The sequence below is a fragment of the Liolophura sinensis genome, chromosome 6, assembly GCF_032854445.1.
Source record: "Liolophura sinensis isolate JHLJ2023 chromosome 6, CUHK_Ljap_v2, whole genome shotgun sequence".
Classification (NCBI taxonomy): domain Eukaryota; kingdom Metazoa; phylum Mollusca; class Polyplacophora; order Chitonida; family Chitonidae; genus Liolophura; species Liolophura sinensis.
The window spans coordinates 2,616,713-2,638,505 of NC_088300.1; the positions used below are offsets into that span (position 1 = coordinate 2,616,713).

At 39.8% G+C, this 21,793-nt stretch overlaps 4 protein-coding genes and 1 non-coding gene across 5 annotated transcripts; all 5 read right to left on the reverse strand.

Annotated features, from left to right (window-relative positions):
• Positions 1–4,024: 4,024 nt before the first annotated feature.
• Positions 4,025–4,143, reverse strand: LOC135469421 (5S ribosomal RNA). The gene has a single exon (XR_010444329.1). It is a non-coding gene; the product is annotated as a 5S ribosomal RNA (ribosomal RNA).
• Positions 4,144–9,119: 4,976 nt separating this feature from the next.
• On the reverse strand, positions 9,120–9,512 carry LOC135469407 (uncharacterized). The gene has a single exon (XM_064748045.1). The coding sequence runs from the start codon at positions 9,510–9,512 to the stop codon at positions 9,120–9,122; it is 393 nt and encodes a 130-aa protein (XP_064604115.1).
• A 32-nt stretch (positions 9,513–9,544) lies between these two features.
• LOC135469409 (uncharacterized protein PF3D7_1120600-like) lies at positions 9,545–10,474 on the reverse strand. The gene has a single exon (XM_064748046.1). The coding sequence runs from the start codon at positions 10,472–10,474 to the stop codon at positions 9,545–9,547; it is 930 nt and encodes a 309-aa protein (XP_064604116.1).
• A 230-nt stretch (positions 10,475–10,704) lies between these two features.
• Positions 10,705–11,094, reverse strand: LOC135469410 (repetin-like). Its single transcript, XM_064748047.1, has one exon. The coding sequence runs from the start codon at positions 11,092–11,094 to the stop codon at positions 10,705–10,707; it is 390 nt and encodes a 129-aa protein (XP_064604117.1).
• An 18-nt stretch (positions 11,095–11,112) lies between these two features.
• Positions 11,113–11,658, reverse strand: LOC135469411 (uncharacterized protein PF13_0277-like). Its single transcript, XM_064748048.1, has one exon. It carries the CDS (start codon positions 11,656–11,658, stop codon positions 11,113–11,115), a length of 546 nt encoding a protein of 181 aa, XP_064604118.1.
• Positions 11,659–21,793: the final 10,135 nt, after the last annotated feature.

Below are 21,793 nucleotides of genomic sequence, written 5' to 3' on the forward strand. Positions count from 1 at the left end.
TAAATTATTTCCAATGTTGAACTTTAAAGTCCTATCTCACCATTGTTTTTAAAAGTAACGTTATGTGTTTTGTATATAAAAGGGAAGATCGCATCATAATTCTGAAGAGCATACGAGATTTTCGAGGTCTTGATCTAATGATTAAAGCTGCTTATCTTTGCATAGGTTTCCCCACTCTCATGGCCGTTTGTCCCACATTCCTTGAGGACCACATGCACAATCTTGCACCAAGATACGGTGTGCAGAGCAGCACTCCACAGGTGAGAAAGTTCACCTGTAACTTGCCAAAGGTCAATGGTTTAAATGGGGCACTGTTGTTTTCCCTTGACTTCGTTTACACATAGGGATAATATTCTTCTATAGCAGGTTTCTTGTGAAACATTTTTGAATCTATGAAACAGACATTCTATAAGGGTTGAAAACAGTTTTTCTGTAGGCCAAAAGGAAAAAATACAAACCCGATTCATTTGTTTACGATGTAAGCAACACTTGTGAAACCAGTTTCCCTCAGTTCATTAACAATCGTCTTGGAAACCATCAAAATTCATTTTATTTAACACGTGTCACCGGGACGACTGACATAAGTAAACACGCTCTTATACAAACGTGGTCAAGGCAGTCAACCAAAATGACCTTTCCCAGGCCGTGGATTAGGGAAACCTATCAAACGATGAGGAGAGGATATTAGGGTTTCAGTAAAATGTTTATGAAATGCCACAGGCTGACATATGCCGCATTATATTGGCTACACAGCTGTATTGTTAATTGGCAAGATTCTGGGATCTGATATTGCTCCATCTATAGCCTGATCTAAACAGAGTACGTGATGGTGACAGGGCAGCATTTGAAATACAAGCCTCATGAGTCTTACTTCAGTGCAGACTGCATTTAGCTGATGACGTCTTTAAACAGGGACATGGACTCTGAAGACCTTCTGAAGACCTTCCAGTTGAAGGGCTTTTATCGAGGCACGGTAGCTCAGATGTCATTAAAAAGCTCATTCTCTTACTTCTTGACTTGAAAAACAAGATGATTGGGACGCAAAGAAAAAAAGTTTTCTTTGTAATACAATAGAAACCAGACATCCAATGCACAGCAAAAGTACGCACACCTCATTTGCGAAACTTAATTTTAGTCTGCGAAACTCCTCGTGTGGCCTAGAACAGATCGGCTTATGCCATAGATCCAGCAGATTTCCTAGAGAGGCTGGACAGTCAGATGAATCTGACAGATGCATCAAGCTCTCCACCTTTTGAGGGTCACGCCCTCCTCGGAAGTCGTGCTATAGCAATAATATAACTTTGTCACCTTCGTTGACCAGATGCTCTCGAATAACCACGATGCCCCCTTAACCTGTCAAGTATGGTTTGTGGCTAATCAGCTTTTCCTTTGACGTTTTCCTTTTTGTAACGACTTTCAGGGATTTCATCTCTCTTGGTATATTGTAGTGATGCAGTATACTTTGGTATAGAGCGAGGAGATAATATTTTGGCAAACAGCGCCTAGACGCCATGCAAGCTCTATCCCGTCCCTTGTTAACACTAAGGTCTGTAGAACAGTGTGCAGGGAATTATACCATGTGTATCGCTTTTACATGCTCCGTGGCGATGAGTAATGAAAAAGCTACCATAAATGAAATTTTTTTCATTTAATTTAGATTTTGCAAGTGCAAATCTAGGCCGAAAATGATTTTTTTTATTCATGGTAGATTTTCCTGCAATGCTCTGTGAGTATGGTTAGAGCAGAAAGCCATTCCACATAAATGACGACGAGTAACTACTTACAGTGAAGATACTTGTGTTTCAATCGCTAGTTATTTATGTATTTATTTGATTGGTGTTTTACTCAAGAATGATTCACTTATACGACGGCGGCCAGCATTATGGTGGGTGGAAACCGGGCATAGCCCGGGGGAAACCCACAACCATCCGAAGGTTGCTGTCAGACCTTCCCACGTACGGCCGGAGAGGATTTCAATGGCTAGGACACATAGCAGGCTATTATGTGTAATACAGATATGGACTTTTCAATCCATATAAGGCCAGTATCGCCTTGCGTGTCGCATTAAGAAATCAAAAACTGTTTATCTGCCAATTATTTTTAAAACAGTTAAATTGCATCAACTGAATGGCTACTAACTTTGTCATTCAGGAAGACCAAACTTGGTAAAAAAACATATAAATAGATGGACACTAATTTTGAGGAATGTTTTTACAGCACAAAAAAGACCATTGATAGTTTTTAAATAGTTTACAAGTAACGTAAAGATTGCAAGTCTTGTTGTTTCATGGGCTATGGGAACATTTATCCGTGCATGGATGGACATGCATGAGAGCCAGACATTATCGCGCTTAGCTGATATATGAGTATTCAAATCCTCTGTTTACTGATTGTCTTGTACAAAGCTTTGTTCTGAAACAGATATCCCCAGGTCTTAACTGACCAAATCCCAGCTATACACCTAACAGCCAAAGATGACCAATCCTCTCGTCAAAATGTCCGGAGTGACCCAGTCAACAAGGCCTGGTTTGTCCAGTTCATCTGCATCAATAACTAGGAAGGTCAATTAAAAGAGACAGTATGGAAAGTAATGTATTCATATCTGACTATGGACTTATATGATTGGTCAGCAGTCGTCGGACTTTTTATGCAAATTCATGAGCTGACTGTGCATCGATCACAGTTGCCATTGTTTTCAAAACTTAACTGGGGTGTTGGAAAGCAGCTGAGAGCAACTCTTGTTTTTTTACCTCTACATATTTTAGCTTTTAAAGCCGAGGTCAAACATCGTTCCTAATGGTAGAATTATTCTGACGAAGGCATTTCTATCTTTTCTATAATCCATTTACAAAAGAATAAAAATACATGAAAAATGTTTCGTAGACATAAGGACTGACCAATCGTTGGCGTCGATTTAATACATGGTGTTTTACTTTTCTTAACAGGTAAATTGACCAGATTTTAGAAATATATCAGAAAAATTAGTCCATCCTATATTATTTGTGAAAAAAAATATTCCGGACTTTAGTAAAATATGAATACTGTGGAATGTTAAGTGCCTTGTTGCTAATGTAAAGTGTTTGTGGTGTATATGTAAAAGCCATTTACAATGTAGACTATACCACAACATAGCGGCCATTCCAGCTGAACCCGCATTAGGGTGGACTGACCCAAACGGAAAATGTGTATTAATATAGATTAATACATCGAAAGTTCACTGAATTATCATAAATTAATTCTTAATATTTCTCTCCAATGATTTGTAAAAAGAAATGCTGGAGAAATAGAATGTGCAATGTACATGTTTTAGCTGATGATCCATGGAGCTATCACTGGCCTAGTGAACCTGTTGGGATTAAGCCAGCCGTTGGCCAGTAAGGTTGGTGGTTCGAACCCAGCTCGCATTGTTATAGAGCGGTTATGTACCGAGTGAGGTGCAGTGGTTTTCCCATGTCATTGTCCGGCTCTCTCCATCCATAAATATGATCGCTGTCTTACAAGAGAAAGATTCTTGAGTGTGATTTATAAAGCAATCAAATGAACATATAAATAAATAAACAAATGATGACCCGGAAAAATGCTGGACGCTAGCTCACATAGACATGTGTATAGCACCAGGACCTACACTTTAAATCCTTGTCACAGATACAACGGGTGTCAGGTCGTATTGATTTGTTCCCACTCATACAAATTTATTAGGCCTTAGACTTAGGCCTACACATTTCTGTGGGATAGATGTGTTGGTTAGAATACAGTCCATCGTCGCTATATAGCTGGTGACGAAGGGTGCATGTACATCAGCATCAGTGTTCATCTAGACGATATATATCTGCAGGTATCAGTGGCCATACTCTTTACAGCACATGTGTCGCTCACTACCTTTCGCTAAAACGAATGTTGGTGAACGACGCATGCGCTGTAAGGAGTATGATTAGCGGTTACCATGCACACTGTCACAAAATGTGCTGTAAAATTCCATACACAAACCATGGTATTATATAGAAAAAAAATTAATCAGTTGAACAGCGTACAACACCTGGTGTTCCCAGGCGGTCACCCATACAAGTACTAACCGGGCTCGACGTTGTTTAATTTCGGTGATCGGACGAGAACTGGTATTTTCAACGTGATGTGGCCGTAGGCATAGGCTAGGGTAAAATTTACTATGTAATGGTAGTGAAATAAAATGCATTGAATATCATAGCAGTGCACCAAACACTGAAGAGTCTAGATGGACGGTAAACAAAGACAAAAAATTACCTGCCATCCGACAGCTGCCTGGGCTTAGTTGGATCATACAAGTCACACTAAGGCCCATAACTCAGATCCACATTTCAGCGCCGACCAGTGTGCATGGCGTGTGTGTCCGCACTGGGACAATCATCCGAAGTCCTGTCCCGTCCGAACCACTATATTTGTACTTCGATTAATCTTATGTGATGATCATCAAACCAAAAGCGTTTCCATCTGTTATCTGACGTGATGACGATCAAACCAAAAGCGTTTTCTTCTGTTATCTAACATGATGACCATCAAACCAAAAGCGTTTTTGTCTTATCTAACGTGATGACCATCAAACCAAAAGCGTTTTCGTCTGTTATCTGACGTGATGACGATCAAACCAAAAGCGTTTCCATCAGTTATCTGACGTGATGACCATCAAACCATAAGCGTTTTCGTCTGTTATCTGACGTGATGACCATCAAACCAAAGTGTTTCCATCAGTTATCTGACGTGATGACCATCAAACCAAAAGCGTTTCCATCTGTTATCTGACGTGATGACCATCAAACCAAAAGCGTTTCCATCTGTTATCTGACGTGATGACCATCAAACCAAAAGCGTTTCCATTTGTTATCTGACGTGATCACCATCAAACCAAAGTGTTTCCATCTGTTATCAGACGTGATCCTCATCAAATGAAAAACATACTATGCATCAAAGTTTGTCAAAATAAACCATGGGTTTGCAATTTGAAACAAATTTCAAAAATATTCAAAATATTTGATTTTCATACATTTCAGCTTTTATTCTTTGTCCCACATACAGAGTTTGTCCCACGTAAGACTTTGTCCCACATACAGACTTTGTCCAACATACAGACTTTATCCCACGTACAGATTTTGTCCCACATACAGACTTTGTCCACATACAGACTTTGTCTCATGCACAGACTATTTATAGGACTGATCCAGTGTGGCATAGTACATATATATGTTAACGTCACACGTGGGAAACTCCATGTGCCCCTACATAAAACTCACACCCATCTTTTATAAGTGAAAATGTCTCTTGTTTGGCGTTCAAAAACGTACATAAATAAGGAAATATAATACAATATGTACGTAAACCTATATCGAGTGCACTGTTGGTCGACACACACATTGGCCAAGTTATGTACAACAACGACAGCTTTGGGCTGATTTTCCCTTAAATTTGACGAAGTCGTACTTCTCTGAAGAAAATAAGAAAATGTAATAAACGATTTTCCGTTATAAGATTGTCCAGAGATTGATGATAACCCATTTTAAGCTGGCTGGCCGGGCAACCGCGTTCATGACTACATGCAGGTGTGTGTGTTTATTTGGCCGTGTGTAAAATTGTACGGCCCGGGTCATCGCGTTCATTTTACCTGTCTGTCATACGAGCTGAGATGATGACACAGCCTCGGTCAAATGTACAAGGTCATGGGTTAAGTTCAAGTATGTAATCTAAACTTCCTGAATCGGAATTCAAGGGCATCCGCGCTCCTCAAACATCCGCTTCAACATGCAGACAAAGGCTTCAAAGTTAGAGACGGTGGAACGTTCCTCTCTACCGCCACTCTCTGCCTGTTCGTAATATTGGATGCACGCGAGAAAACGTCGCAACTAAATATTAAATTTTGTTATACCTGAATTGTGTGTTATTGAATATCTGTTTCAGAAATCCCATATTTTTTCTCCGTATATATGAGAATGAATAGTTAACAAAAAGTTCGTTGTAACTGAATTGTGTGTTATTGAATATCTGTTTCAGAAATCCCATATTTTTTCTCCGTATATATGAGAATGAATAGTTAACAAAAAGTTCGTTGGCTATATGAGATATATGTAAATCCTAGACGCTGCTGTAGCTACCTAGTATGATTCTAGTTAAATAGATATAGGAATATCAATTTGGGTTTTCCATTTTTGTGCGCAACTTCAGGGTAAGTTTTAAAAAAAATCATCCGGGCACATGCATAGGTTTTGTATATTTAACAATTTCCTTGTTTGTGACTGGCTTTTGGTTCCCGTGTAATTCTAAAGCCAGTTTGTTACATGTATAACCAGCTTAGTTAACATATAGGACATTTATCATCTCGATCTGAGCGTTAAATGGCAATGTATCCCACATCCTTAAATCATTATTTTCACGGGGAAAGGATCATGCAATTTACACGTAAGTAGGTGCTTTATTTATGAAACCATTTCAAGTATTACCCCTGGGAATAAGCCTTAATTACACATTCCACAACTATAATTAATTACAGTTAACTTCTTGACATTACGATACATTGTAATGATTTAGCGATTTCATAACGTGTAAGGTCGTCAAGCAAATCCTTAACATAGATTTATTTATTTATTTGATTGGTGTTTTACGCCGTATTTCACTTATACGAAGGCGGACAGCATTATGATGGGCAGAACCCGGGGAAACCCACGACCATCCGCAGGTTGCTGGCGGACCTTCCCACGTACGTACCTTCCCACGAGAGGAAGCCTGCATGAGCTGGACTTGAACTCACAGCGACCGCATTGGTGAAAGATTCCTGGGTAATTATGCTGCGCTAGCGCGCTAACCAACTGAGCCACGGAGGCCCCCTTAACATAGAAGACGAACATGCATGTACGTGTCCACAATAGAAGACCAACATGCATGTACGTGTCCACAATAGAAGAACAACGTGCATGTACGTGTCCACAATAGAAGACCAACATGCATGTACGTGTCCACAATAGAAGACCAACATGCATGTACGTGTCCACAATAGAAGACCAACATGCATGTACGTGTCCACAATAGAAGAACAACATTCATGTACGTGTCGACAGTAGAAGACCAACTTGCATGTACGTGTCGACAACACAAGACTTTTGCAGGGTTGTATACTGGGCCGATTGAGGTATTCTGTTACACTTGTATATCCAAGATAAACCAAAATCATAATTTTTCCAGTTTCATGCATGCACACTTTGATGTTTCCGTCTAAACTGCGTTGTCATATGCTATATCATTTGACTGGCAACTTTTTCATTGGATATCATCATTTTAAAGCAGTGGAAATATTCTTGGAAGAACGGGCGACTTGCCATGGTGGCATATGCTACATTATCGCTTTCTATCCTTTCTAATTCCTTTGAAGCCATGGCGATTCGATATGACCCCCAGTCCTCTAACAGCTTTTCAGTCCTATTGTTCCTATAAGTAGTTGATCTTATTGTGTGGGGTACGGGGAAGGGAGTGGGGGGGGGGGGGGGGGGGGTGGAGAGGACGTTGACAGGATTTAGAATATGCTTCACTGTATGCTTGCATTTTATAAGATACATCGGTCTCTCAGTTAAAAGCCTTGCGACGAGCGTCTAATTACAGGCGTGCATATATAGTGCATTCTGTCTGATTTTAATAAATTGTGTATCAGAAATGAACAGTTTGACTGAAGGCCATGTCTAATAAACCCATGCAAGGTGACTGGAGTTTGAAACCACATAATATAGCAATCAACAGCCGTTACACTGGCCTTGTAATTTTTTTTACGTCCTATAGATTTCACGGCTAGGCTAGTGGAGGAAAATTTACATTTGGCAAGGGGATTTCGTTACCATGACAACTGATGTGAGGGAGAAAGTCGTCAAGTCTTATTGTAGTTGAGATGACATACTTCGGTAGTGAAGGGGTTGCATCACCACTCGAAATTAGTTAACGAAATGTAAGCCCTCTTGCATAGGTCATGGATAAAGTTTTTCTCTACGTACATTATATTAAACCCCATTTTCGCCTGCCTCCATATCCAGTGATTATCCAATGACTTTGCCGAAGGCCACGCTCACAGCCAATTGCAGGTTAACGCTGTCTAAGCAGAAGACCTTGTGTTTATACACAAATTGTTGTTTTTTACAGTTTTTGCAGTTTTAACAAAAGACGCTGCACAGACATCTCCACGAGTGCCAAAATAAGCACCAATTAACCCCATGAGGCAGTCACATGACCCCCAAACTGTACAGCACCACCCCTAGTGGGGTATGGCTTTACTTGGAGCTAAGGACAGAACGAAAGTGACTGTGAGCGGAAACCGGACTTCTGTCATTGCCAGCTGAGGGAACCGTAACTCTCCGGTTTATAAAGAAATGTCAGTTGTTATATGTGGGCTATGTGGGTATTAGTGTCCATGTGTAAATCACTTCAAACGACCGGGGCACTTCACGGAAAGCAAACATTTTCATATTTCCGCTTAGCCGGAATGGATGACAACAGAGCCTTATATGAGTGATAAGAAAAGAATTGGTGCATATATACGTCACTCACCTCGGAGGCACATATACGTCACTCACCTCGGAGGCATATATACGTCACTCACCTCGGAGGCACATATACGTCACTCACCTCGGAGGCATATATACGTCACTCACCTCGGAGGCATGTTTACGTCATTCACTTTGAATACTACGAACTAAGCTTTAAGCTACATCATTGCTGGTCGCAGTTAAAGGGTTTTGTTGTGAAATGCTATACATTTAGCAGTAAATGTAACTTGTCAGAGTTAAATACAGAAATAAAGAGACTTTTTCTTAACTTTGTACATGATTATATTTAGACTGCAGCATCCATTTCATAGAATGCCACTAACTGAAATGTATGCAACGAACAAATCCGATATGTATACATGCTTTATTAAACATGTAAAAAGGAAGTCACTGATAGCTTTTAAGAAAGACGAGTACATACATTAATTCGGAAACTCGAGGAAAGCAGCCCAGATTTCAAGTCCCTGGCGGTTACATATTGTCATTGTTAATTGTTAACATACACGCGCTATAGTCTAACGAATAGTGCTACCTGGATATACAAATCGCTAAGCCTCGAGGAAAGCCGAATCACGCCCAGATGTGGGGTACCATGGCAATTCTGATGTTTCCGTAGATGTGTGGTCCCATGTCACTTCTCATGTTATCGTAGCCGTGTGGTCCCATGGTATTTCTCATGTTATCGTAGATGCGTGGTCCCATGTCATTTCTCATGTTATCGTCGATGTGTGGTCCATTGTCATTTCTCATGTTGTCGTAGATGTGTGGCCCCATGTCATTTCTCATGTCGTAGATGCGTGGTCCCATGACATTTCTCATGTTGTCGTAGATGTGTGATCCCATGTCATTTCTCATGTTATCGTAGGTGCGTGGTCCCATGTCATTTTTGACGTTGTCGTAGATGCATGGTCCCATGTCATTTATCAAGTTGTAGCAAATCTGTTGCCCCATGTCATTCCTCATGTTGTAGCAGATGTATGATCACATGACATTTCTCAAGTTGTCGTAGATGTGTGGTCCCATGTCATTTTCACGTTGTCGTAGATGTGTGACCTCATGTCATTTCTCATGTTGTCAGAGATGTGTGACCTCATGTCATTTCTCATGTTGTCATAGATGTGTGACTTCATGTCATTTCTCATGTCGTCATAGATGTGTGACGTCATGTCATTTCTCATGTTGTCGTAGATGTGTGACCTCATGTCATTTCTCATGTTGTCATAGATGTGTGACCTCATGTCATTTCTCATGTTGTCATAGATGTATTGTCCCATGACATTTCTCATGTTGTCGTAGCTGTGTGGTCCCATGTCATTTCTGATCTTAGCGTAGATGTGTGGTCCCATGTCACTTCTCATGTTGTCGTAGATGTGTAGTCCCATGACATTTCTCATGTTGTCGTAGATGTGTGGTCCCATGTCATTTCTCATGTTGTCGTAGATGTGTGGTCCCATGTCATTTTTCACACTGTCGTAGATGTGTGGTCCCTTGACATTTCTCATGTTGTCGTAGATGTGTGTTCCCATGTCATTTCTCATGTTGTCGTCGATGTGTGGTCCCATGTCATTTTTCACACTGTCGTAGATGTGTGGTTCCATGTCATTTCTCATGTTGTCGTAGATGTGTGGTCCCATGTCATTTCTGATCTTAGCGTAGCTGTGTGGTCCCATGACATTTCTCATGTTGTTGTAGATGTGTGGTCCCATGTCATTTCTGATCTTAGCGTAGATGTGTGGTCCCATGTCATTTTTCACACTGTCGTAGATGTGTGGTTCCATGTCATTTCTCATGTTGTCGTAGATGTGTGGTCCCATGTCATTTCTGATCTTAGCGTAGATGTGTGGTCCCTTAACATTTCTCATGTTGTCGTAGATGTGTGTTCCCATGGCATTTCTCATGTTGTCGTCGATGTGTTCCCATGTCATTTTTCACACTGTCATAGATGTGTGGTTCCATGGCATTTCTCATGTTATCGTAGATGTGTGGTCCCATGTCATTTCTTATGGTATCGTAAATGTGTAGAACCATGCCATGTGTCATGTCATAGTAGATGTGTGGTCCCATGACATGTCCTATGTTGCCGTAGATGTGTTTTCCCATGTCATTTTTCACACTGTCGTAGATGTGTGATCCCATGCCATTTCTCCAGTTGTAGTCAGATATGTGGTCCCATGTCATTTCTCAAGTTGTAGCAGATATGTGGCCCCATGTCATTTCTCCAGTTGTAGCAGATGTATGATCCCATGATATTACTCATGTTGTCGTAGGTGTGTGATCCCATGTCTTTTCTCACGTTGTCGTAGGTGTATGGTCCCATGTCATTTTTCACGTTGTCGTAGGTGTGTGGTCCCATGTCATTTCTCATGTTATCGTAGATGTGTGATCCCATGTCATTTCTCATGTTATCGTAGATGTGTGATCCCATGTCATTTCTCATGTTATCGTAGGTGCGTGGTCCCATGTCATTTTTGACGTTGTCGTAGATGTGTGGTCCCATGTCATTTCTCAAGTTGTAGTAAATCTGTGGTCCCATGTCATTTCTCATGTTGTAGCAGATGTATGATCACATGACATTTCTCATGTTGTCGTAGACGTGTGGTCCCATGTCATTTCTCATGTTGTCAGAGATGTGTGACCTCATGTCATTTCTCATGTTGTCATAGATGTGTGACCTCATGTCATTTCTCATGTTGTCATAGATGTGTGACCTCATGTCATTTCTCATGTTGTCATAGATGTGTGACCTCATGTCATTTCTCATGTTGTCGTAGATGTGTGACGTCATGTCATTTCTCATGTTGTCATAGATGCGTGACCTCATGTCATTTCTCATGTTGTCATAGATGTGTGACCTCATGTCATTTCTCATGTTGTCATAGATGTGTGACCTCATGTCATTTCTCATGTTGTCATAGATGTGTGACCTCATGTCATTTCTCATGTTGTCATAGATGCGTGACCTCATGTCATTTCTCATGTTGTCATAGATGTGTGACCTCATGTCATTTCTCATGTTGTCGTAGATGTCATTTCTCATGTTGTCATAGATGTGTGACCTCATGTCATTTCTCATGTTGTAGTAGATGTATTGTCCCATGACATTTCTCATGTTGTCATATATATGTGGTCCCATGTCATTTCTCCTGCTGCCGTTTAGATATGCGACCCCATGTCAATATACGTGATTTATTTGATTGGTGTTTGACTCCGTACTCAAGAATATTTCACTTATACAACGACGGCCAGCGTTATGGTGTTTGGAAAACGAACAGAACCGTTGGGGGGTGGGGGTGGTGGGGTGGTGGAAAACCCCATGCCATTTCTCCTGTTACCGAATAGATGTGTGACCTATACCATTTCTCATGTTGCTCGTATAGATGTGTGACCGTATGTTTAAATAAAACTACTCAATGTAGGTTATGTCCTCGCTTAAACTGCTTAGGTTAATTAAATGTGACGAACGTACTGAGATTTTGTTTTTAAGCATACGCTACTCATGAACATATCGTCTGCATGTGACCGGGCTACGTGTGACCGAGTTGAATGTGACCGCGGTAAATGTGACTGGGCTACATGTGACCTGGCTGAATGTGACCTGGCTGAATGTGGCTGGGCTACATGTGACCGGGCTACATGTGACCGGACTAAATGTGAAATAGCATTTAGTCATATCCGTGTACTTCCATATCAACAACTGTAACAAAATTGAATTTCTATATTTTTGTATACAGATCAACTATTATGAATACACATGTTATCTTCTCAAGTGTTCAAATTGTGTACTTTATGGTGTACACAAAACGTGTTGACGTTCAGATTCGTTACACTTATATGTACACGGGACACATACAAAAGTGGATAATACATGCAAAGGAAGTCGGTGTATTCCAGACTTTTGTAATCTTGTGTAACTGTGACGACATTAACAAAGTCTAAACATACATAGCAATCATATATAAAAGCTTGATCACGCATATTAATTATTGCTGTGATGTATTTCAGCGATATGTTCAGTAAATAGAAATCCAGGAGCAATTATGTCTTATGTTCACTGCCTCTGAACTGCCATTCTATTCCCAAGGTTATTACACTTAGTAATTTTCATTTCCAATTAAACCCACGTTATTTACATTATAAAGTACAAGAGGACAGCGTATATGTGGCTATAGCCAAAGCCTTTTTTGGTTACATGGTACATGTCAAGGATCATATGTAGCTGAAGAAACGTCGATGAAGCCGTCAAACATTTATGACACAAATTATTGTCTATTTTTAGGTCAAGGCAGTGTCATTTGGAGTATTATATATTTATTACCAGAGATGCATTTATATTTATCTATGCACTTCTGCTAAGTAGCTGTTGTTTACATATTCTGTTGTGACCTTTGTGACAAAACCACATAAAAGACTCTCCTTTTTTGTTTTTGTTTCTTTTTTTATCTATTGTTGTTGTTTTTCTTTTGTCCTGTTTTATTTTTTTGTTGTGAGGTGTTTTTTTTTGTGTGTGTTTGATTTTTTTTGTACTAACATACTGTAGTAAAGCAAGGACCCATCATCACATATGTAAAACCACAACTACATGTACATGTATGCAACTGGGAATGAGTACATGCGGCTTTGATACAAACTCAGCAGCGCACAGACGCGAGGGAATTTGTTGTCACTTTGTTGAGATTTCATAATTCAGTTATTACTTACAAGGCCTTGGCTTGCAGTGGTGGGAATATAGGAGTGTAAAAGGCAACCGTTCATGTGCCAGCGAGTGTAACAATGTTCTGATTGATTGATTGATTGATTGATTGACTGATTATCGCTGAACACCATATCTGAGAATTTTTCTCTTACACGAGGGTGGTCACCCAGTTTTATGGGTGCATGGGGGAACCCATTGCCCAGGGTATAAACCACCGACCTTTGACAAGTTGATGGCGAACTTTCCTACTTATGGATATTTTTTAGCCAATATAGACATTTTACCAAAAATCTCCGGTATAGCGTCTCTAACATTTTTCTGTCAATTTTATTTTGCACATAACATTATTTTTGGTTTACTGATACATCAGTTTCGTGCAGTATTACATGAGATGTGATAATAGCTTTTTTGAGTCTATTTATCGTTCTCATTTCATGTAGGCTGCACATATATATTTCAGCAACCATGAAAGGCTTTAGGCTTCTGTATATAGGGAAGTATCCTTAAATGATTAGTGCAGATTTTTTTTAGTAGGTGCCCCCCTTACAATGACATGGTTGGAATGTGTCATGATCAGATATAACGACAGGTTAACGTAAGAATCCGACACTTTCCTGTATGCTTGCATAACAAGTTAATGATCATACATACATGTATAGACAATGATCATTGGCTGAGGCAAATTTATCTTATATTTGCCACGAATCCAGCAATATTTTTATGCCCGATGTTTGAGAGAAGTGTACAATGATTACGTCATTATGTAATTATGTCTGATCATCTGTGATATGCTGCTGTATACCTATTGCCCTTTACATATGCTGTTGTATAGCTATTACCCTTTACAAATGCTGTTGTATATCTATTACCCTTTACATATGCTGTTGTATAGCTATTACCCTTTACAAATGCTGTTGTATAGCTATTACCCTTTACAAATGCTGTTGTATAGCTATTACCCTTTACATATGCTGTTTTATAGCTATTACCCTTTACATATGCTGTTGTATATCTATTACCCTTTACATATGCTGTTGTATAGCTATTACCCTTTACAAATGCTGTTGTATAGCTATTACCCTTTACAAATGCTGTTGTATAGCTATTGCCCTTTACATATGCTGTTGTATAGCTATTACCCTTTACATATGCTGTTGTATAGCTATTACCCTTTACATATGCTGTTGTATAGCATCGCCTTTTACATATGCTGTTGTATAGCTATTACCCTTTACAAATGCTGTTGTACAGCTATTACCCTTTACAAATGCTGTTGTATACATATTACCCTTTACATATTGTATACATATTGTATTGTATACCCTTTACATGCTGTAAATGGGTTTTTAAAAACCCGCAGATGTTTATATGTAACACACGAACCCGCTATTTGTGACTGACGGTATGCAGCATTTATGGGTTCATTATACAATACCGGAGAAATGTTATATAGCGGTAATATACCGCTGATGATATGCCACACGAATGCTCCATGAAATATTACAAATTTTCTGTCTCTACAGAGGCACTGGCTGGTGAGCTGTGGTTAAATGTATCTGTAGTTTCGCAAGCATGAGGAGTTTTGTAAATCAAACATGCAGGATCCATGCACTTTGATATTTGTAATGTTTTGAGGTTTTGAATTATTATATGAATAAAAATGTCCTCCAGTCGATATTTTTTGTGTGTGTGAATATTGTACGATATTGTTGTTTATTGTACTATTGGCTGTTCATCTTTATATGGAATAAACGTTTCGGAAAATATAGCTTATGTGGATTTTGAAGCGGTTCCGTGCATCTCTTATTAAATCCCACAAATGCTCAGACAATATAGGGTCCTCTCTTGTTAGTTCCACTTCGTAAATGTTTATCTCATCATTTCCCCTTACTACATGTTCTGAAAAAAATTTGTTTTTCACCCGGGAAACTCGAACTCTGACATTTCCCGGGTGCACGGCCGGTGAATACAGATGTTCACTCATACCGCCACTTCCTCTTCTCCACAAATACCACAGTGTTTTGGATTACAGGGCACTTGTCAGTATATGTGGGAATTGCGGCCACAGCAGAACCCCCAACCCGCCCTCCCACACCCCTGTCTAAACTTAGAGGTCATCGCGGACATATATACATGTTAGAAGATCGTAATACAACTTCCATTCGGTAGCATTTACCTTCATACAATCTCCTTTTAGTGATACCATGTTATTTATGTGTAAATGGCGCTGATTTACAACACGATGAAATACAGTGATATGTAGGATGGTCAGCAATCAATGCCCAATTCACCACTATATACACCAGTCGATAATCAGTTAACTTGTACAGCTAGACACTTTCACAATGATATATTCACTTTAATTATATAATATACCCAGTGTATTATCTGTGCTAATAAATTCAAAAATATTTGGATTCAGTTATTTATCATCATTTATTTATCCGTGTCTTTCTCTTCTTAAAGCTGGCTGATTGCATGATACATCTCGACAATTAATTTATCCTGTGGCTTGCTATGATTATAATGTGCCGGGGTAGCCAAATCATTCGGTATTTCGTGCCAAATAAAACAAAACAGGCCTGCTAAGTCCCTAACAAAAAAAATTAGTACATGCAGTAGTGCTCAGAAGGTTATCAGAGGTGTACAGACTTAAACTTATACGTGCTTGTCTGCTGATATGCCGATAGTGTAAGCTTGCCCGGTTTGATCTCTTTGTTGTCTTATATACATACAGGCCTATACAGGTATTAAGCTGTGACATTTGACTTGAGGATTACACATGACATAGCTGCTCCGTCCTGTTTTCAGAGATGCACAGTTAACTGTACAACACAGATATTTAACACGAAGGTAAGCCGCTTACGCTGACCACTCACAGCTGAAAGTTTCCACAAGCTGACTTCAGTATCAAGGCCGCGTTCCTCAACGTGTCCATTACGAGCGGTCTTGTCAAATTCGTGCTACTCTCCTCGCAAAACGCTAAGCATCTCACAGCCCAGTAATACCGGAGTACAGATAGAAACAGGTGCACAATAGCCGATAAATTTGGCCATTTTCTCGTTAACACATTCCTTAACGTGTGGAAATATGTAAACCTTACATTGTCCGAAGCATGTACTGAAATTGCATCTTCATCAGTTATTGTATAAAACATATGTAACAGTAGAGTTGCTTCACTACCAGATTTAGCCATTATATAATGTAAAAAGGGACGTTGTGTTGTCCAAACAATAATTTATCAGGTGTATTTAATAACTTAAGTACTTAATAATTTGTACCATATATATTTATGTATATAACATTTTTGTGCGAACGATCGAGGACGAGATTGGAGTCCATATATACTTTGATCTCTGACGCTTTGTCTGTCTCCATGGTACAATGTACTATCCGATTCCACTTCTCCTACTTTATCTACTATATAATAGGTCTCTATACGTCCCTTCATAATGCTGATAAACATCCCCACTCTCTGCAATCAGAACGTACTTCATTCCACGGTTAAATATTAGTTGTTTTTAGCACAGCTTGATGACACTGGAACTGGATACAAGCAAATTATACACGCGGTATACATATTGATTGTGACTGTTTTTATTTTGCGGTATAAACTTTTACCGATTAGCATTATTGTGAACATGAACTTCTGTCATGAAGGCTAATGACACATTATGACGTGTGCTCTATTGGGCTGTAATATCAATTACAAAAAATCTAAAAACAAGCCAAAAACAAAATGATAAGAACATCAATGAAATTGTACGGAAGTTGCCATTGCAATCAGCACTATATATATTGTCGTTCTCTGATGTATCATAAGTTGGGCAATGTTTTAACATATACACGGCACACTCAGTGCCATCTTTAAGAGTGTTTTCTACATAGGGCATAGATGAACTATTAATGACGTCGTTTTTGCTTTTAGTCATATTTTATTAAAAATGCATTGTATTTCACATTAACTTGAATATGAACAAATGTTTGCCTGGAACAGTTCGCAAGAAATCCTAGACCAAGGGAGGTAACCTCATCCACCAAACGCAAGCATGCACTGGTTCACCACGACTGAAGGCACAGGTCTGCTTACTTTCTGCTGCCCTGTAATTCTTAAAACCACAGGAACATCTTGTGAAAGGTAGCTTTAGTGTACAATGGACCTCGAAACTTACACAGCGTCCATCCGGATGTAGAAAAGCACGTTTATGGTGTAGAGAATGTGAGGTGAAGGCCATAGGCACGATGTGTAGGATGCAAGGTGTCTGACGGAGATATCTCGATTTCCCCCATATATTGCTATATACGCCTGAAACTTTAGTCTCTATTGTCTACATTTCTTTCTTTCACACCTTTCTGACGTCATTAATCAGGAATCGTCACCAGCCTTGCAGGAATTGAGACTATCCACGTACTGCTAGGCCATGCGGGTCAATTCCAGGTGAAGAGAGTAAAGAATAAAGAGCGATCTCGTGAACAGTCGTGTTTGCCGTATTGAAGCTTACTACACGAAAAAATAATAACAAAATTGACCGGCTTACAGCTTGGCAAGGAACTTAAATATTATAAAATCTTAACTTTTTAAATAAATTTGGCAAATCTGCCTCATGCAGTCAATACGTGGCCTTCGCATGAACACTTGGGTGTTTAGCAAAATCAAAAATGAAATGTTATAAATTGCCCTCAGGAGAGAATCAGGTGTTACAATAAGCGCTTCTACTGTCCTACTATATTTTAAGTCTTGCCTTCAAAATTTTCAAAATTTGGACTGAAATAATTTCAGAACATTTTCTACGATACACCTGTACAGAGATCACCTTGTTGTGGCCCCAAATTGTACCTGACAGACATCCTTATAGTCCCTTCTTTTCTACGATTGTTTGTGACTTGAACTCCTCGACGCTCAGTGTAAGAAATATAAACAACGCCAAGTCGTTCATGTCAAAAAAAAAATCGAACACTGCTAAGTGAGCTGCAGCATACTAAATGACGATCAAATTATCAACCGCCAAAATAAGGCGTATGCGATGCAAGCAATATTAATGTTGTGCGTGTATTAAAAGGAATCCAACGTTTCACCAGAAACAAATAGTTTCACAATTTATCACATAGGTATAAATTTTCCAGATAGTTTTTGGAATACCCGTGTACATTACGTGAACTATTGCTTTACAGTTCGTTTGACCATTTATAGTATTATTCACCCCATCCCTATCCCCCACCAGATTGTGGGAATGCCATACAGTTGCATTCCCACGAGGCATGACAAGACCACAGACTGGGAACGCCATGCAGTTCCACAACACATGACAAGACCACATGCCATGCCATAAGAATGCCATGAAGTTCCACAGCGCATGACAAGGCCACAGACTGGGCATGCCATACAGTTCCACATCGCATGGCAAGACCAAAAGTAGAGCACTTCTGATGGAACACATGCACCAATGCATTCCATATAGTCTGTGCGCGAACTGTCACTACATAGGGCACCCTGTTATAGCTGTTGTAACAGCTGAAAAATCTACAAACTGGACGCCCGCACCACTCTCTATTCATTACTGCCACCACTAGCAAGTTTTGTCCAGGAATCTTCACCAACACAAAGTTCACTAGGGTCACTATGAAGACAAACAAACGTCTAGTGACGTCAGCAAAATAAAATACGTTTGTGTCTGCCTTTGTGTCTGTTAATACTTTATATGCATCCATTCACTTTTCATTCAGTACGAACCACGTGATGCGAAAAACATTTCAAGTATGTTCAACAGTGAATGTTTATTGCGGGTGCCCAAAATGACATATCGTGAGGATTTTCGGTGGTCCGCGTCTGGTGCGCGAGATTGATAGGCCATCATTGTCTCGTGGATAGAGGTATTGATGTAAATCGAGTTTAGGCCAGGAAGTTGTATTTACACGAGTATGTATTTTAACGAACTATGCAAGTGCGGGCAAATCACGCGCAAACAGTCTGTACATGTCTATGTGTTGTTTTCATGACGAGTGTTCAACCGCGGGTCAACAGAGGTCATCAATGTCGTACATAACAGAGGTGGAAAGTGGTGTAGCCTAAGCCAGCTAGGCGTGCGTAGGGAGTGGCGCATGCGCTGTTGTGGAATATGCGGAAAACACAAAATGCACAAATAACAGACACGCAATCCATACATGCATGCTTACATGTTTATTGTTTTAATCAGGTGAGTCATATTCACCAAGTATAACTAAATGCCCCGTGCCCAGGCATGGCATACTAGTGACAGACAGCATCTCCAGTATGATGGTCACAATGGCAGTCATGTTCACCATGGCAGGAACCCCCAGGGCACATGATTGTGCATCCTTCGTGTGGAGGGTGGGTGGGGTGCGGCTGGGTGGGGTGCGGGTGCTGACCGACTGCAACAGTTCAAGCAACAGATGGTTTTGCTCACACACGTATGTAATCTCAGCCATGTCGAAAATCATATACAGTGTACATACAGGCGTCATTCATTCTGAAAGTTTGTTATTCTATTAGGAAATCTCTTTATAAACGTGAAGACAAATCAAAGAATAACAACGTTATGATCTGAAATTAAATCACGGGAAGAATGAATGAGTGATTATGGCTTAACGCCACCGCGGCAACATTTCAACCATATCGTGGCGACTTAGGGAAGAACAACATGGCATCTAAATACTGTGCATGTGCATAAATAAGTGACGCCTTGAAATATAATAAAGGAAAATACCGCAAAAAACATGATGTGATCATCGACCAGGAGAGGGTCTATTGAAAACTGTATCGAAAACATATTTTCTTATTATTTTAATTTTTTGGCACTGAATTACATGCTTAATGGACCGTTCTGCCAGTGGAAAGGCCTACTTTAACCTCACATCACCTATATTTCCTTATATTCACCTACACACGAATTGTTTAAGCATTATTTACGCAACCAGTTCCGAGCGGGAGAAACTTTTGTGACGTCAGAGTACCCGAACCATTGCTACAAGTTGATAAAGCCCACCACAGATTTCAAAGATTTTAATTTAACATCTAGAGAATTAAAAGAAAGTATTTCTACGCATAGTGTTTAGCTATGTTTCCGATGAGCCTTAGGCCTATTTCATTATTTAGCTGTATCTCACTGTACACGCCTGCGCATGAAGTCCCGCTATGGTCTCAGTGGTTTATCAGGGAAAGAAATCATTACCTTTTCTGATTGAATCTATTTTGACAAATGCTTTTCTTACATTATATAAGCTACTTACCTATAGAAAGGTTAATTGACTCACCTATGAAGGGGACCAAAACCAACGCAAGAGCTAGGAAAAGTGCAGCCTTCATCGTGATTGTTTAGCTTCTGTTCACTGCAAAGATATTTACTTAAAAACTCAATTGTTTGACTCCATACAGAAGACCTTTTCACTTCAGACAATGGGAGCTGTCCTGACAGACGGACTAAATCGGATGCCCGGGGTAAACGGTCGACCTTTAGCAAGCTACTGACACGCTTTTCATCGTGTGACGTATGACTTGAACGTCCTATTGCTGGAGTGATCCTCAATATAATATAAAGTGATCGTCAGTATAATATAAAGTGATAGTCAATGTAATATAAAGTGATAGTCAATGTAATATAAAGTGATAGTCAATGTAATATAAAGTGACCTCAATATTTGTAGGCAGAAATGGCCATGCGAGAGTCATGGACCGTTTACTGTCACCAGGGCTTCACCAACAGTGAAAGTCTCAGGATAATCTACTAACTCAGCGCACCAAAGGTCGACAATGAACTCGCACCTGTCCCATCAGGTGTATGGAAGTGGCGTGCCTTATGTATGACTGAGTTCTATTACTCTCGAACGTAAAGGGTAAATTTATGCGTCGAAAAAGACATCCGTACACCAGTCGTCAACCAACACGGACATTTGAGGTCAATAATCGCAAGGCCGATTCCCAAACAAACGTGTGACACAAGCCACCCTAGAAATAACAAAGTATACAAAGTACGAAAATAGGACGGAATTATGCAAAGAGAAAGACTTTTCAATGATCTTGGAAAGACGCAAGGTATGTTCTGGGCAACTTTGTGAAATCAGTATTGAAATCGTGTACCATGCTAGAATATCATTTGTCGAGAAAAAAAAAACATGCATTTGAGTTGCGCCTTGAACGTAACTGTTAATTCATGTATCCAAAGTGGGGTTCGAATTCAACACCATGAATATACCGCCCCTGGCCCAGGGTTAAGCAGAATTAGACACAATTTTGAAGCAGAGCGCCAGAGATTCTGGACGCTCTGTCCATATTTACTTACAATAGAATAACACGTATTGTAAAACTTATGAGACTTGAAGTGACGAAGTTTGATGGAATAACCTTGACTCACTAGGTTTTGCAGTAATAACTTGTGATGTGGATTGAAATTGTCACACAACACGCGGGATCAATCAAATGCTACAAGGCCAGATATGTACACACCATGTACAAAACCCTTTGGTACATTGCTGTCCAAATAAGGATATTTTACATTGTCAAACTTTAAGACCTTCTTGTCGTAAAATCTTCCAC